This window comes from Manis javanica, chromosome 2 (genome assembly GCF_040802235.1).
Source record: "Manis javanica isolate MJ-LG chromosome 2, MJ_LKY, whole genome shotgun sequence".
Classification (NCBI taxonomy): Eukaryota; Metazoa; Chordata; class Mammalia; order Pholidota; family Manidae; genus Manis; species Manis javanica.
In genome coordinates, this window is record NC_133157.1 from 11938106 (window position 1) to 11953304 (window position 15199).

The following is a 15199-nucleotide window of genomic DNA, read 5'->3' on the forward strand; positions in this document are numbered from 1 at the left end:
TGTTTATGGAAGAGGTTGGATTTCATCAAACTGAATATAGTTATTTTATTTATTTATTTATTATTATTATTTTTTGCTATCATTAATCTGCAATTACATGAAGAACACTTTGTTTACCAGGCTACCCCCCTCACCAAGTCCCCCCCAACACCCCACTGCAGTCACTGTCGATCAGCATGCCAAGATGCTCTATAATCACCACCTGTCTTCTCTGTGCTGCACAGCCCTCCCCATACACCCCCGACAACACTATACATGCTAATCGTAATACCCCCTTTCTTTTTCCCTGCCCTTATCCCTCCCTTCCCACCCATCATCCCCAGTCCCTTTCCCTTTGGTAACTGTTAGTCAATTCCTGGGTTCTGTGATTCTGCTGCTGTTTTGTTCCTTCAGTTTTTCTTTGTTTTTTTTTTTATTTTGGTATAATTAATCTACAATTACATAAAGGACATTATGTTTACTAGGCTCTCCCCTTCACCACGTCCCCCCCCCCACATCCCTGTTCACAGTCACTGTCCATCAAAATAGTAAGATGCTGTAAAATCACTACTTGTCACCAAGTTCACAGTCACTGTCCTTCAATATAGTAAGATGCTGTAAAATCACTACTTGTCCTCTCTGTGTTGCACAGCCCTCCCCGTGCCCCCCACACTATACATGCTAATCGTAATGCCCCCTTTCTTTTCTTCCCGCCCTTATCCCTCCCTTCCCACCCATCCTCCCCTGTCCCTTTCCCTTTGGTAACTATAGTCCATTCCTGGGTTCTGTGCTTCTGCTGCTGTTTTGTTCCTTCAGTTTTCTTCACATATGAGTGAAATCATTTGGTACTTGTCTTTCTCTGCCTGGCTTATTTCACTGAGCATAATACCCTCTAGCTCCATCCATGTTATTGTAAATCGTAGGGTTTGCTTTCTTCTTATGGCTGAATAATATTCCATTGGCTATATGTACCACATCTTCTTTATCCATTCATCTACTGATGGACACTTAGGTTGCTTCCATTTCTCGGCTATTGTAAATAGTGCTGTGATAAACATAGGGGTGCATCTGTATTTTTCAAACTGGGATGCTGCATTCTTAGGGTAAATTCCTAGAAGTGGTATTCCTGGGTCAAATGGTAATTCTATTTTGAGCATTTTGATGAACCTCCATACTGCTTTCCACAGTGGTTGAAGTAATTTACATTCCCACCAGCAGTGTAGAAGGGTTCCCTTTTCTCCACAACCTCGCCAACATTTGTTGTTGTTTGTCTTTTGGATGGTAGCCATCCTTACTGGTATGAGATGATATCTCACTGTGGTTTTAATTTGCATTGCTCTGATAACTAGCGATGAGGAGCATCTTTTCATGTGACTGTTGGCCATATAAATTTCTTCTTTGGAGAACAAAAATCCATTTTTAATTGGATTATTTGCTTTTTGTTTGTAGAGGTGCATGAGCTCTTTACGTATTTTGGATATCAAGCCTTTATCGGATCTGTCATTTATGAATATATTCTCCCATACTGTACAGTACCTTTTTGTTCTAATGATGGTGTCCTTTGCTGTACAGAAGCTTTTCAGCTTGATATAGTCCCACTTGTTCATTTTTGCTTTTGTTTTCCTTGCATGGGGAGATAAGTTCATTTAGAAGTCGCTCATGTTTATGTCCAAGAGATTTTTGCCTATGTTTTTTTCTAAGAGTTTTATGGTTTCATAACTTACATTCAGGTATTTGATCCATTTCGAATTTACCTTTGTGTATGGGGTTAGACATTGGTCCAGTTTCATTCTCTTACATGTAGCTGTCCAGTTTTGCCAGCACCATCTGTTGAAGAGACTGTCATTTCCCCATTGTATGTCCATGGCTCCTTTATCAAATATTAATTGACCATATATGTTTGGGTTAATGTCTAATCTGTTCCACTGGGCTGTGGCTCTCTTCTTGTACCAGTACCAAATTGTCTTGATTACTATGGCTTTGTAGTAGAGCTTGACATTGGGGAGTGAGATCCCTTCACTTTATTCTTCCTTCTCAGTATTGCTTTGGCTATTTGGGGTCTTTGGTGTTTCCATATGAATTTTGGAACTATTTGTTCCAGTTCATTGAAGAATGTTGTTGGTAATTTGATAGGGATTGCATTAAATCTGTATATTGCTTTGGGCAGGATTGCCATTTTGACGATATTAATTCTTCCTAGCCATGAGCATGGGATGAGTTTCCATTTTTTAGTGTCCTCTTTAATTTCTCTTAAGAGTGTCTTATAGTTTTCAATGGTATAGGTCTTTCACTTCTTTGGTTAGGTTTATTCCTAGGTATTTTATTCTTTTTGATGCAATTGTGAATGGAATTGTTTTCCTTATTTCTCTTTCAATTGGTTCATTGTTAGTGTAGAGGAAAGCCACAGTTTTCTGTGTGTTAATTTTGTATCCTGATACTTTGCTGTATTCCGATATCAGTTCTAGTAGTTTTGGAGTGAAGTCTTTATGATTTTTATGTACAATATCATTTCATCTGCAAATAGTGACAGTTTAACTTCTTCTTTACCAATCTGGATTCCTTGTATTTCTTTGTTTTGTCTAATTGCCATGGCTAGGACCTCCAGTACGATGTTAAATAACAGTGGGGAGAGTGGGCATCCCTGTCTTGTTCCTGATCTCAGAGGAAAAGCTCTCAGCTTCTCACTGTTCAGTATGATGTTGGCTGTGGGTTTATCATAGATGGCCTTTATTATGTTGAGGTACTTGCCCTGTATACCCATTTTCCTGAGAGTTTTTATCATGAATGGATGTTGAATTTTGTTGAATGCTTTTTTCAGCATGTATGGAGATGATCATGTGGTTTTTCTCCTTCTTTTTGTTGATGTGGTGGATGCTGTTGATGAATTTTCGAACGTTGTACCATCCTTGCATCCCTGGGATGAATCCCACTTGGTCATGGTGTATGATCCTATTGATATATTTTTGAATTCAGTTTGCTAATATTTTGTTGAGTATTTTTGCATCTACATTCATCAGGGATATTGGTCTGTAATTTTCATTTTTGGTGGGGTCTTTGCCTGGTTTTGGTATTAGGGTGATGTTGGTTTCACAGAATGAGTTTGGGAGTATTTCCTCCTCTTCTATTTTTTGGAAAACTTTGAGGAGAATGGGTATTATATCTTCTCTCTATGTCTGATAAAATTCCGAGGTAAATCCATCTAGCCTGGGGTTTTTTTTGGGGGGTAGTTTTCTGAATACCACTTCAATTTCTTTGCTTGTAATTGGTTTGTTTAACTTGTGTGTTTCTTCCTTGGTCAGTCTTGGAAGTTTGTATTTTTCTAAGAAGTTGTCCATTTCTTGTAGGTTTTCCAGCTTCTTAGCATATAGGTTTTCATAGTAGTCTTTAATAATTCTTTGTATTTCTGTGGAGTCTGTCCTGATTTTTCCATTCTCATTTCTGATTCTGTTGATGTGTGTTGATTCTCTTTTTCTTTTAATAAGTTTGACTACAGGCTTATCTATTTTGTTTATTTTCTCAAAGAACCAGCTCGTGGTTTCATTGATTTTTGCTATTGTTTTATTCTTCTCAATTTTGTTTATTTCTTCTCTGATCTTTATTATGTCCCTCCTTCTGCTGACTTTAGGCCTCATTTGTTCTTCTTTTTCCAGTTTTGATAATTGTGATGTTAGACTATTCATTTGGGATTGTTCTTCCTTCTTCAAGTGTGCCTGGATTGCTATATACTTTCCTCTTAAGACTGCTTTCGCTGCGTCCCACAGAAGTTGGGGCTTAGTGTTGTTGTCATTTGTTTCTATATATTCCTTGATCTCTATTTTGATTTGTTCATTGATCCATTGATTATTTAGTAGCATGTTGTTAAGTCTCCATGTGTTTGTGAGCCTTTTTGTTTTCTTTGTAGAATTTATTTCTACTTTTATACCTTTGTGCTCTGAAAAATTGGTTGGTAGAATTTCAATATTTTGTAGTTTACTGAGGCTCTTTTTGTGAGCTAGTATGTGGTCTATTCTGGAGAATGTTCCATGTGCACTTGAGAAGAATGTATATCCTGTTGCTTTTGGATGTAGAGTTCTATAGATGTCTATTAGGTCCATCTGTTCTAGGGTGTTGTTCAGTGCCTGTGTGTCCTTCCTTATTTTCTGCCCGGTGGATCTATCCTTTGGGGTGAGTGGTGTGTTGAAGTCTCCTAAAATGAATGCATTGCAGTCTATTTCCCTCTTTAGTTCTGTTAGTATTTGCTTCACATATGCTGGTGCTCCTGTATTTTGTGCATATATATTTAGAATGGTTATATCCTCTTGTTGGACAGAGCCCTTTATCATTATGTAGTGTCCTTCTTTATCTCTTGTTACTTTCTTTGTTTTGAAGTCTATTTTGTCTGATATTAGTACTGCAACCCCTGCTTTCTTCTCACTGTTGTTTGCCTGAAATATGTTTTTCCATCCCTTGACTTTTAGTCTATGCTTATCTTTGGGTTTAGGGTGAGTTTCTTGTAAGCAGCATATAGATGGGTCTTGCTTTTTTATCCATTCTATTACTCTGTGTCTTTTGATTGGTGCATTCAGTCCATTTACATTTAGGGTGACTATTGAGAGATATGTACTTATTACCATTGCAGGCTTTAGATTCGTGGTTACCAAAGGTTCAAGGTTAGCTTCTTTAGTATCTTACTGCCTAATTTAGCTTGCTTATTGAGCTGTTATATACACTGTCTGGAGATTCTTTTCTTCTCTCCCTTCTTATTCCTCCTCCTTCATTCTTCATATGTTGTTTGTTTTGTTCTGTGCTCTTTTTAGGGGTGCTCCCATTTAGAGCAGTCCCTGTAGGATGCCCTGTAGAGGTGGTTTGTGGGAAGCAAATTCCCTCAGCTTTTGCTTGTCTGGGAATTGTTTAATCCTGCCATCATATTTAAATGATAGTCGTGCTGGATACAGTATCCTTGGTTCAAGGCCCTTCTGTTTCATTGCATTAAGTATATCATGCCATTCTCTTCTGGCCTGTAGGGTTTCTGTCGAGAAGTCTGATGTTAGTCTGATGGGTTTTCCTTTATAGGTGACCTTTTTCTTTCTAGCTGCCTTTAAAACTCTTTCCTTGTCCTTGATCCTTGCCATTTTAATTACTATGTGTCTTGGTGTTGTCCTCCCTGGATCCTTTGTGTTGGGGGTTCTGTGTAATTCCATTGTCTGTTCAATAATTTCCTCCCCCATTTTGGGGAAGTTTTCAGCAATTATTTCTTCAAAGAGACTTTCTGTCCCTTTTCCTCTTTCTTCTTCTGGTATCCCTATAATGCGAATATTATTCCTTTTGGATTGGTCACATAGTTCTCTTAGTGTTGTTTCATTCATGGAGATCCTTTTATCTCTCTCTATGTCAGCTTCTATACGTTCCTGTTCTCTGGCTTCTATTCCTTCAATGGCCTCTTGCATCTTATTCATTCTGGTTATAAATCCTTCCAGGGATTGTTTCACTTCTGTGATCTCCTTCCTGACATCTGTGATCTCCCTCCAGACTTCATCCCACTGCTCTTGTATTTTTCTCTGCATCTCATCCCATTGCTCTTGCATTTTTCTCTGCATCTCTGTCAGCATGTTCATGATTTTTATTTTGAATTCTTTTTCAGGAAGACTGGTTAGGTCTGTCTCCTTCTCAGGTGTTGTCTCTGTAATCTTTGTCTGCCTGTAGTTTTGCCTTTTCATGGTGATAGAGATAGTTTGCAGAGCTGGTACGAGTGACCGCTGGAAGAGCTTCCCTTCTTGTTGGTTTGTGGCCTTCCTCTCCTGGGAGAATAGCGACCTCTAGTGGCTTGTGCTGGGCAGCTGTGTGCAGACAGGGCTTCTGCTTCCTGCCTGGTTGCTATGGGGTTTATCTCCACTGGTTCTGTGGGCGTGGCCTGGCTGGGGCTGCTCCTCCAAAATGGTGGAGCCCCGTTGGAGGGGGAGTGGCTGGGAGGCTATTTATCTCCGTAAGGGGCCTCTGTGCTTCCTGCTGCCCAGCGGGTTAGAGTGCCCAGAGATCCCCAGATTCCCTGCCTCTGGTCTAAGTGACCTGTCCTGCCCCTTTAAGACTTCCAAAAAGCACTCCCCTTCGCAAGGCGCTGGGTTCTTGCAGGTGTGTATGTGGTCTGGATGTTGTCCTGTGTCCTGTGGTCTCTATTTTAGGAAGATTTTTCTTTGTTATATTTTCATAGTTCTATGTGTTTTGGGGAGGAGATTTCCACTGCTCTACTCATGCCGCCACCTTGGCTACACCCTTGCTTTTCTGCTTTTAATGGGTATATTTAAATCTCTATTTCTTAATCCATCAACTTCAGACTCTACTTATCTGCCCCTGCACTCTTCCAAACCCTGGAAGGTGTGCCTCAATTTGCATACTGTCAAGATTCAAAATATACAAATTACAAATTGTAACCACAGTAAAGTCTTCCAGGTAAAAACTAAAAATCAGCAGGTTAACACTTACATTAGTGCAACTCTGTAAATATTTGTCACTGCAGAGCCAAATGATGTGCTATGGTTGTGTTTATTCCTTCATGAGGCCAGTGTCCCACCCCAATGAAGGAGAATATTCCTGACATTCAGACAAAGCATCAAAACTATTTTAGGAATATCTCCTCTTGGTGATTTCCTTACTCTGAGGATCATACATGGAGCAGGGGCTTAAAAGATAAGGAATACTTACATTTTCCAGTATCTGTTATTTTGTCCTTATTGCTTCATGTATCTTTCTCTGTGTCCAGGAATATAGTTCAATCTATATGCCCTTGTGAAACTATTACTCATTCAAGGCACTGGCCATACAGAGATGTCTACGGGAAGGTAGAGATGAAGGAGGTAGAGAAGAAGAGATAGGAAAGAAGAGAGATGGAAAGGGTGGGAGAAAATGTTCTTTAAGAAGGAAAAAGTGGCAAAGGGTAGAGATTTATCTATCATGCAGATAAGAATGTAATAACACAGAAAGTCCATTCTCTGCAGAGCAAAGAAAAACTGTATTTTAAAATAAATCATATGCAAAAAAAAAGCAACAAACAGTGGTAGTATTCTCTTTGGCTGACTTCTTCAAGACTCCCCTCTCTATCTTTCCTATTTTCCAGTATCTCAACATCACTCCCATCAGAGCCTGAGCTCCATGGATCCTGTTCAGACAACTCTGAAGGATCAAGAATGCTCCTGTTATGGGAGACAGAGAGAGGAGCATTTCCTTTGCAAGAGATTGGAAGATATACATATGTATGCATCTTTACACCTCAAGAGAGAACACTAAACAGAAATCCAGGAGAAGAAACAAACAAACAAAAAAAAAAAAAAAACAATGCCTGGAATGAGACAGAAGAGCATCTCAGTGCACCAGGACCACTGGGAGCTTCAGGGGCATCTTGAGTTGCGGAGAAGGGCAAGAACTGGAGTGTCAAGTCCTAATCCTGCTTATTCTTGTCTTTTTTCTTTGACAAAAGACCCAAGGCTTATATGAGTCTTCACCACTGTGTTGATACCTAAATGTTAGGAATATGCTCTACTTAATGCCTTCTTGATCTGCATTTTATTTCCTGTCTGTCCCTGTTGATGAACCACAACAGTTGAATATGAAAGGTATAAATCAGAACCTCTTAGTCTCTGTCTAAAGAGCATATCTTCCAAAGTCTCACAAAACAAATTAGGTCTTCTGTCGCATTTCTTATACCTAGAACTGTGAAATGTCTTTCCAGACCCTTTCTGGTTGCATGACTACATTCCCCACCTAAGCCGTATTTTTACTCAAAAACCGGTTTTTCCATGTTAAAATTGATCATTGCTCCCTCCCATTGTTTCCCTTGACTACAACGTTTGTACCTCATTCTATTTTTTGGTCTTCTTGGTACCAATATCACACCATTTTTTTACAAGAGGATTGTGATTTATTATTTTCTACTCTTCTTTCTATTGACTATTAGGGCAGTGTGTAACCTTATTCTCACCTTCTCCCTGTATCTGACATCATATGGTCAAGTTAGAACATCTGGGTACACTTGTGCTCCCTCTTTGCCACATTTTCACAAAATTAAGGAGCCCCTTTTGGTCATTTTCCATGAAAACATTTCTATAGGGAAGCTCATTCCAATGAAGCAGCATCACTTATTGTATACTCATTCTGGGACTCTTCCAGCTCCAGGGGACTCCCATTGAGTGCAGATAAATTGTTACTTGGAATGGGCTGAGCCCTTCTACCTTCCTTTAGTAACTGGGACTATAGCTTAGGAGTCTGCTTCTTCCCCTTACTTTACTAAGATCCCACTGAGGCTAAAACCATAAAGCTTCTGAAAATAATTGTCTGTAGGGAAGGTGTACTCTTGAGGGGGGACACCATAGTTTTGCACAATGTCAACAGTTGGACAAGAAGAAACCCCAAGAGGAAATCAATTCTGATTTCATCATCTCAAGAAGACATCTTTCCTATCATCTTTTCTGCAATTTTTGAGTGTTAGCTATTAATGTAAATATCTTAACTCAGTGGAATTAGTTGTCATGCATGGGCTTTACTAAATAGCAGTGAGACAGCTTGACCACTAGTATGTTTCCATTCTAATCTCCAATTCAGGTCCTCAATGGATTGGACAATGCCCAGCAATATTGTAGAAGGTTACTGAGTCTGCAGATTCGAATGGTAATCTCATCCAGAAACACCTGCACAGACACACCCAAAACTAATGTTTGATCTGGACACCCACTGGTCAGTCAAGTTGACACACAAAATTAACCATCACAGCTGAGAAAAATGTTTTTAGAAATGTATCTTTCAATATCCATTAAGAGCAAAACACGTACTCAGAAAAGAAATCTAGCTCAATTAAATAATGGTCAAAGTTAAATAACTCAGTTGGAAAAGGATCAGGTTGTGGTGAAAGATCAACAGTTCAGACAGAAATGCCCTGAATGCCAACAGAGCCATTTGGAGGGAAAAGGACCCTTGAGGGATGTCAGAAAAAAAATGGCAGTGTAGGCTTCTCCGGGGGCAGTCTTTCCCTAGACACACCAAAGAATTTGGCAAACAATATCAGAATCTACCTTTTCAGAATCCTGGAAGTTAAGTAAAGGTCTACAGCAACAATGAGAACACAGAGCCAGGAAAAGTCATGAAACAGGACAGAAGATCTTCGTGGAATTTTAAATTACCCAGCACGCACCACACCCACACCCAGCTCGATCTCAGGCATGATAGCCCGCATTCCCATGGCAGGGACCGGGTTCTGGAGGGAGCAGAGGGACCCTGTTCTCAAGGAAGTCTGTCTGTTCTGGCTTGAGGGGGTCCCAAGTGACCACCACAGGGATGTCTCTTTGCTTTGCCTGATGTGGATCTCTATCAAGGCAGGACCACTACAAGGTCCTTGAAAAAAAATGAAAGCCAGTGACAAAGCTCTCCCAACTGGGATAAAAAAATAACAGTTGGGGCAAACAATATACACAAGGAATGGCTTGGATTAAAAGCCAAGGAGTGAGGTGGGTGAGCAGTCAGGAAAGTACTTGTATACATTGGAATATTATTCAGCCATGAGAAAGAAGGAAATCCAGTCATTTGTGACAATGCATGAGGGCATTATGTGATATGAGATAAGTCAGATAAAGAAAGACAAATACTGTGTGAGCTCACCTATATGTGGAAATTTCAAAAGCTGATCTTGGGAAAACAGAGAGTTGACTGGTGGTTACCAGGAGCTGGGTGGTGGGGAAATTGGAAGATATTGCTTAAGGCTACAAACCTGCATCTAGTAGATAGCTAAATGCTGGAGATCTTATGCACAGCATAGTGATTATAGACAACAATGCTGTATTACAAACTTTAAAGTTGTAAGACACTAGATCTTAATTGTTCCCAGCACAGAAAAGATAGTTATATGGCATGGTAGAGGTGTTAATGCTTCCACAGTAATCATACTTCATTTTATAAATGTATCAAACACATTGTACATCTTAAACTTAAACAATGTTTATGTCAATTATATCTCGATAAAAAAGTTTAAAAACTATTACTGTAAGTTCTCTTAAGAGCTAACCAAATAGAGAACAATGTCCAGATCCCAAAATGCTAGACACAGTCTATTGGTTTTCTCCCTTGTTGAAATAGTTCAATGTTACTTGTTTTCCACAGAAAAATATTAGCTGTAATTTTCTCTATATATCTTACTTGCAGATGTAAATTAAAACTAATTTGAAATATATACAATACAGTTCACATACATCAGAATGAGATGCTCACACCACAAGAGGTCCAGGTGAGTTATAGCAGAATCATGGCCACAATTCCACACTCACTGCTAGGCTTTGCACACTGAACAGAGAAGCTACAAAATGACCATCCCTATTTACCTAACTCATTCTCTTCCACTACCTTTGTGATTTACACCAACACACATCCCATAAGCAGACATCTCACATTAAATGTGACTGTAATTAACTTTACTGTCTCTGCCTTAGTTCCAGATTTCACAATAATATTCTCACATTTCTTCAGAACCCTGGAATTAAACAACCCAGGTCTAGTGACCCGTTTGTACCCACTCTTATCCCTGAAGATAAATGGCCTGAGAGAGGAACCCAGAGGCATGCAGATGAGGAAGCCTAGCACATGTGGCATGCACAAGGAATGTTCACAGTGCTGTGGGGGCCCTGCAGCAACACGAGCCAAATCTGGAGCTCTGAGACTTTCTGGCCATTCCTCCTCTCATCTCTCCAAAACCTGTTGTGCCCAAATCTGCCCACTTCTTTCACCATTGAACCAATAGGCTACTCAGGAGTCCACTGCCCCACATCCAATCAGCCTGCGGAGTGCACGCTTGACATCCTTGTTGCGGAGGCTGTACACCAAAGGGTTGGCCAAAGGGGTAATGGCAGTGTACATCACGGCAGCCACCATGTCCTGATCCTGAGAGTTCTGGGAAGGAGGCTGGAAGTAGACCCAAATGATGGTGCCGTAGAGGAAGCCAACCATGGTGAGGTGGGATCCGCAGGTGGAGACTGCTCGGCGGCGACCAGCAGCTGAAGGCAAGCGAGCGATGGTGGCCCCAATGCGGATGTAGGAGAGTACAATGAGGGTGCAGGGGCCTAGCATGAGGAAGCCGCCCTCCATGAATATGGCCAACTCATTGGAACGTATGTCAGAGCAAGAGGCTCGCAGAAGTGGTCGGTGGTCACAGAAGAAGTGGGGGAGGTTAACGTTGCCTTCAGCATCCCCAGCCCAGTTCAGAGGCAAGAGGAGGCCCACATGCAGCATGGTGTGCACTACGGACACTGACCAGCTCATGGCCAGCAAGCGGGCACAGACTTGGCGACTCATCACCGAAGGGTAATGCAGAGGGTCACAGATGGCCACGTAGCGATCCACGGCCATGACAGAGACAACAAGTGTATCCGTGACTCCGAATGCATAGAAGAAAAAGAACTGGGCCAAGCAGCGGGAAGCAGGAATGGCTGGGGAATTAGAGAGCAGATGGGCCAGCAGCTGGGGCAGGATGACTGTGGACACCCCCATGTCTATCACGGAGAGACCGCGGAGCAGATAGTACATAGGCGTGTGGAGCCTGGGGTCCCGGGAGATGAGCAGCACTAGGGTCATGTTCCCCACCACGGTCATCAGGTAGACAGCCAGGAACAGGACAAAAAGGAGACTCGGGGAGACGCTAGCTCCTGAGAAGCCACGGAGCAAGAAGACTGGAGAGTGTGAAGCATTAGGGGTACAGCCCATGATGAGTGACAGGGAGCCTGCCTGAAAGACAGTTGGGATCAAAAAGCAAGTCATGGGTCATATGTTAGAGGTCATGACAACTCCAGATAATTTATTTGTGTTCTTCAAACTCCTGGAAAACTCAAATTCAGCTGATCACTAGTGCTCCTCCGCTAGGACTATGACTTCACTCCTTTAACTTATTAGAGCATATTCTCCCTTATTTATTCCTGTTCATCCATTCTAGTGACTCCCTTTCGGTCAGCCACAAACCCTGATAAAGTCCCTCAAACAGTCATAAACCCTCCATTCAGTATTATCTTTCAACCAACTCCTACTTATCTCCTGCCAGTGGCAAAGCCCATGAAAAAATTGCTGTATTTAATGTCTCTAGCTCCTCATCTTTTATTCATGCCTAATCCTTCAAATTATCTCAAACTTCAAATTAGGAAATAATTTAGTCATAGGGAGGGAAGTATAGCACAGTGAATACAGCTCATATTATTGTAATATCTTTATATGGTGACATCCAGTAACCACACTTATCATGGTGAACATTTGGTAATGTAGGCAACTGATGAATCACCAAGTTGTTCATCTGAAACCAATATAACATAAATGGTATTTCAATAAATAAAAACCAAGAAGATGAGCTCACTATTCAAAATTACAGTGCACACCCAAAACCTATTCATTATGAAGACAATCAGCAATCAAATAATAGGATTATCTTCCTCTGATCATCATAAAATAAATCTGTTAGAAATTAAAAATTTTGTTTAAAATACTGTGTGTCTAAAACAAGGAGTTAAAGATGATCAGAAACAAAATATTATAAAAAATAAAACAAGAGGTCTGGAAAAGACCCAAAAAGAATGACCAGAACATAAAAATATTCACATTCAAATTTCAAATTCAATGGTTGGGTTGGACAGTGGCTGAAAAGTGAAGCTAGTTCTGAGAAAAATATCCAGGCAACAGTGCAAGGTGACGAGGATATGGAGAGGGGAGGTAAGATTTGGGGAAGAAAAAGTGGGATCCACCATAACATCTAAGTAGTCAAGAAGAAGAATCTTAAGAGAAAGGAGGAGAGGCAAGATTGAAGAGACACAGACTGAGAATTTTCCAAACTCATTAAATGTATCCTCTGACTGAAGAACCACAAGAACTCCCAAACAAAACACATTTTAAAAAATCCATACATAGACACTATGTTAGGCATACTGCTAAACAGCAAATAAAGAGGGAAATGAAAATCAGAGAAAAAGGAAAGATTATGAGTTTTTCTGATAGATTTCTCAGCAGCAAGAGACACTAGAAAATAAAGAAACAATATCTTCAAAGAACTGAGAGAAAATAAATATCAAGCTCAAATTCTATATCCCTTTAAATTATCCAAAAATAGAAACATTTTTACATACCCTGTTACCTCCTCCATGGAAAGTCATCCCACCCCTCCAGAGCCAAACTTCAACCCCACTTTCAAACTAATTGGTGAAAGGCTCCACGTCTTGAGGACTCAGGTTTCATTTCTACTTGATGTCTTCATTGAGTCCCTCCACAGTGTTTCTCTAAAGCACTTTTCACTCTTCAATTCATTTTGTAACTACTGTTTCTGCCTGCTGCTCAATGTAGACTGTTAGGCACTTGAATACGTATGTTTCTGTGCATACACACACATACACATATGCACCTTGCACATATATACACATATGAACATATATTTGTCACTGACTTCTGAATACTTAGCACAGAGCCTACCAATTAGGGGATGATTATTACATATTTGTTAAATAAATGAAACAGAGTCTCTATTAAAGGGCAACAGTCTGTAAGTTAATAGCAAAGGTTTTAGAGTCAGGCTTACACAGAATCTAACTGCATCTTCCACTTACTAGCTATGTGCTGTTGAGCAAGTTATGTTTTCTCATCTGTCAAATAGTAGTAAGATGTTCTCCATCTCATAAGACAGAGAAGATCAAAGGGGAAAATCATCAGTGAAGCCTTTGGAAGAAACAACATTGTGAAGGAAAAGGAGGAAGCAACTTCTTCCCATTGCTGCTTCTGAAAAATACCTAGTTTTTAAGTACTCCAAGTCCAACCCAAATGAAAATCAAAACTTTAAATCCCAAGCAATTTAAACTTTTCTTCCTTCTCCAGGAGGAGTTATATTCTCACTCAGAAACCTGCATTAGGGAAAGAGGGACGTGGTAGACTTCATTACTGCACCATCTCATCCATTCTTTCCTGTCAGTTGTCTGGCTATTAAGGTGTCAGAGTAGAAGGAAAGGTAAGATTTCATTGAGTGGTGCCCTTGGTACACACTGTAAAGATAGAATCTTTCCCTTGTGGCATCACAGGAGCCCATTTGAGACCACCCTCTTGTAACGGTTACTGCATTCTTCCCACGCAAGGGCAATTCAAATCTTCCTTTAGGACTGACATCTGACTGTACCACTCTAGGTTTGATCTTCTAAGATTGCCTCACCCTAGCAGGAGGCCCTCTTGGGTGGAAAACACAGCTTATCTAGCTTATACACCTTCCTTGGATCCAGTAGCCCAAAGAAAATTCATGTATCTTCATCCCAACAAATTCTCTCAATGCAGCCTTCTCTAACTTTTTCCATGCACTTAGTCCCTTTCTCAAATTCTCCTTAAGACTTTGAAAACATTTGGGGATGCATTTTAGTTTAAGACATGTTTTCTTAAGCTACCTTTCATCATTGATTTCTAATTTAATAACATTGTGGTGAGATAATTAAATCTCTATGAGAGTGGTTCTCAAGCTTTTTGAGAATCATTCTCAACTAAATGGACCTGTGAAATAGAGAAAATGACAGCCCTGAAACAAATCTCAGTTTCTAGAAATTGTGATTTATAACAGAGATGGTATTCTTCCTGGAAGAAGGATGTTATTCAGTTAGATTACTGAACCACAACTACATATACATATTTTAATTTGTGGTTTACTCTTTCTAAGCAGCAGTGAATATCAGAGCCACAGGCATTAACAAGCTTAAGTTTCCAAGTGATAATGCTAACCAAAAAATGCCAGTTCTGAATGATAGCAAAGTACAACAGATAAGAAGTTTTAAAATGTAAAACTATTATTACTTTTGTAAAACAGGTATTTATATATAGGTATAAAAACATATGACATATATATATGTATTCTAAAATCATGCAAGAGAATAACAAAGTTTTTGTAGGATAGAGGATATCTTGGGGGAGGCAGGAGGATAGAGAATAGGATGGAGTAGTTTGGGTTTTAATTGTATCTGTAACGGTCTAGTTTTTCAAAATGAAAATCTAAATCAAAAGAAGGTAAATGTTTTTTTAAAGTTGGATGTTGATAAGAAAGAAACAAATCCTACCATTTGCAACAACATGGATGGAGCTGGAGGGTATTATGCTCAGTGAAATAAGTCAGGCGGAGAAAGACAAGTCCCAAATGATTTCCCTCATTTGTGGAGTATAAAAATGAAGCAAAACTGAAGGAACAAAACAGCAGCAGACTCACAGACTCCAA

General features: G+C 40.0%; 1 protein-coding gene across 1 annotated transcript; it reads right to left on the reverse strand.

Annotated features, from left to right (window-relative positions):
* Window positions 1-10112: 10112 nt before the first annotated feature.
* Window positions 10113-15199, reverse strand: LOC140846869 (olfactory receptor 1B1-like). The gene has a single exon (XM_073225009.1). The coding sequence runs from the start codon at window positions 11743-11745 to the stop codon at window positions 10738-10740; it is 1008 nt and encodes a 335-aa protein (XP_073081110.1). The 5' UTR covers window positions 11746-15199; the 3' UTR covers window positions 10113-10737.

What these genes read in the sequence shown, in the direction of transcription:
- LOC140846869 (XM_073225009.1), bottom strand. Translation starts at nt 11,745, where the DNA reads ATGACTTGCTTTTTGATCCCAACTGTCTTTCAGGCAGGCTCCCTGTCA.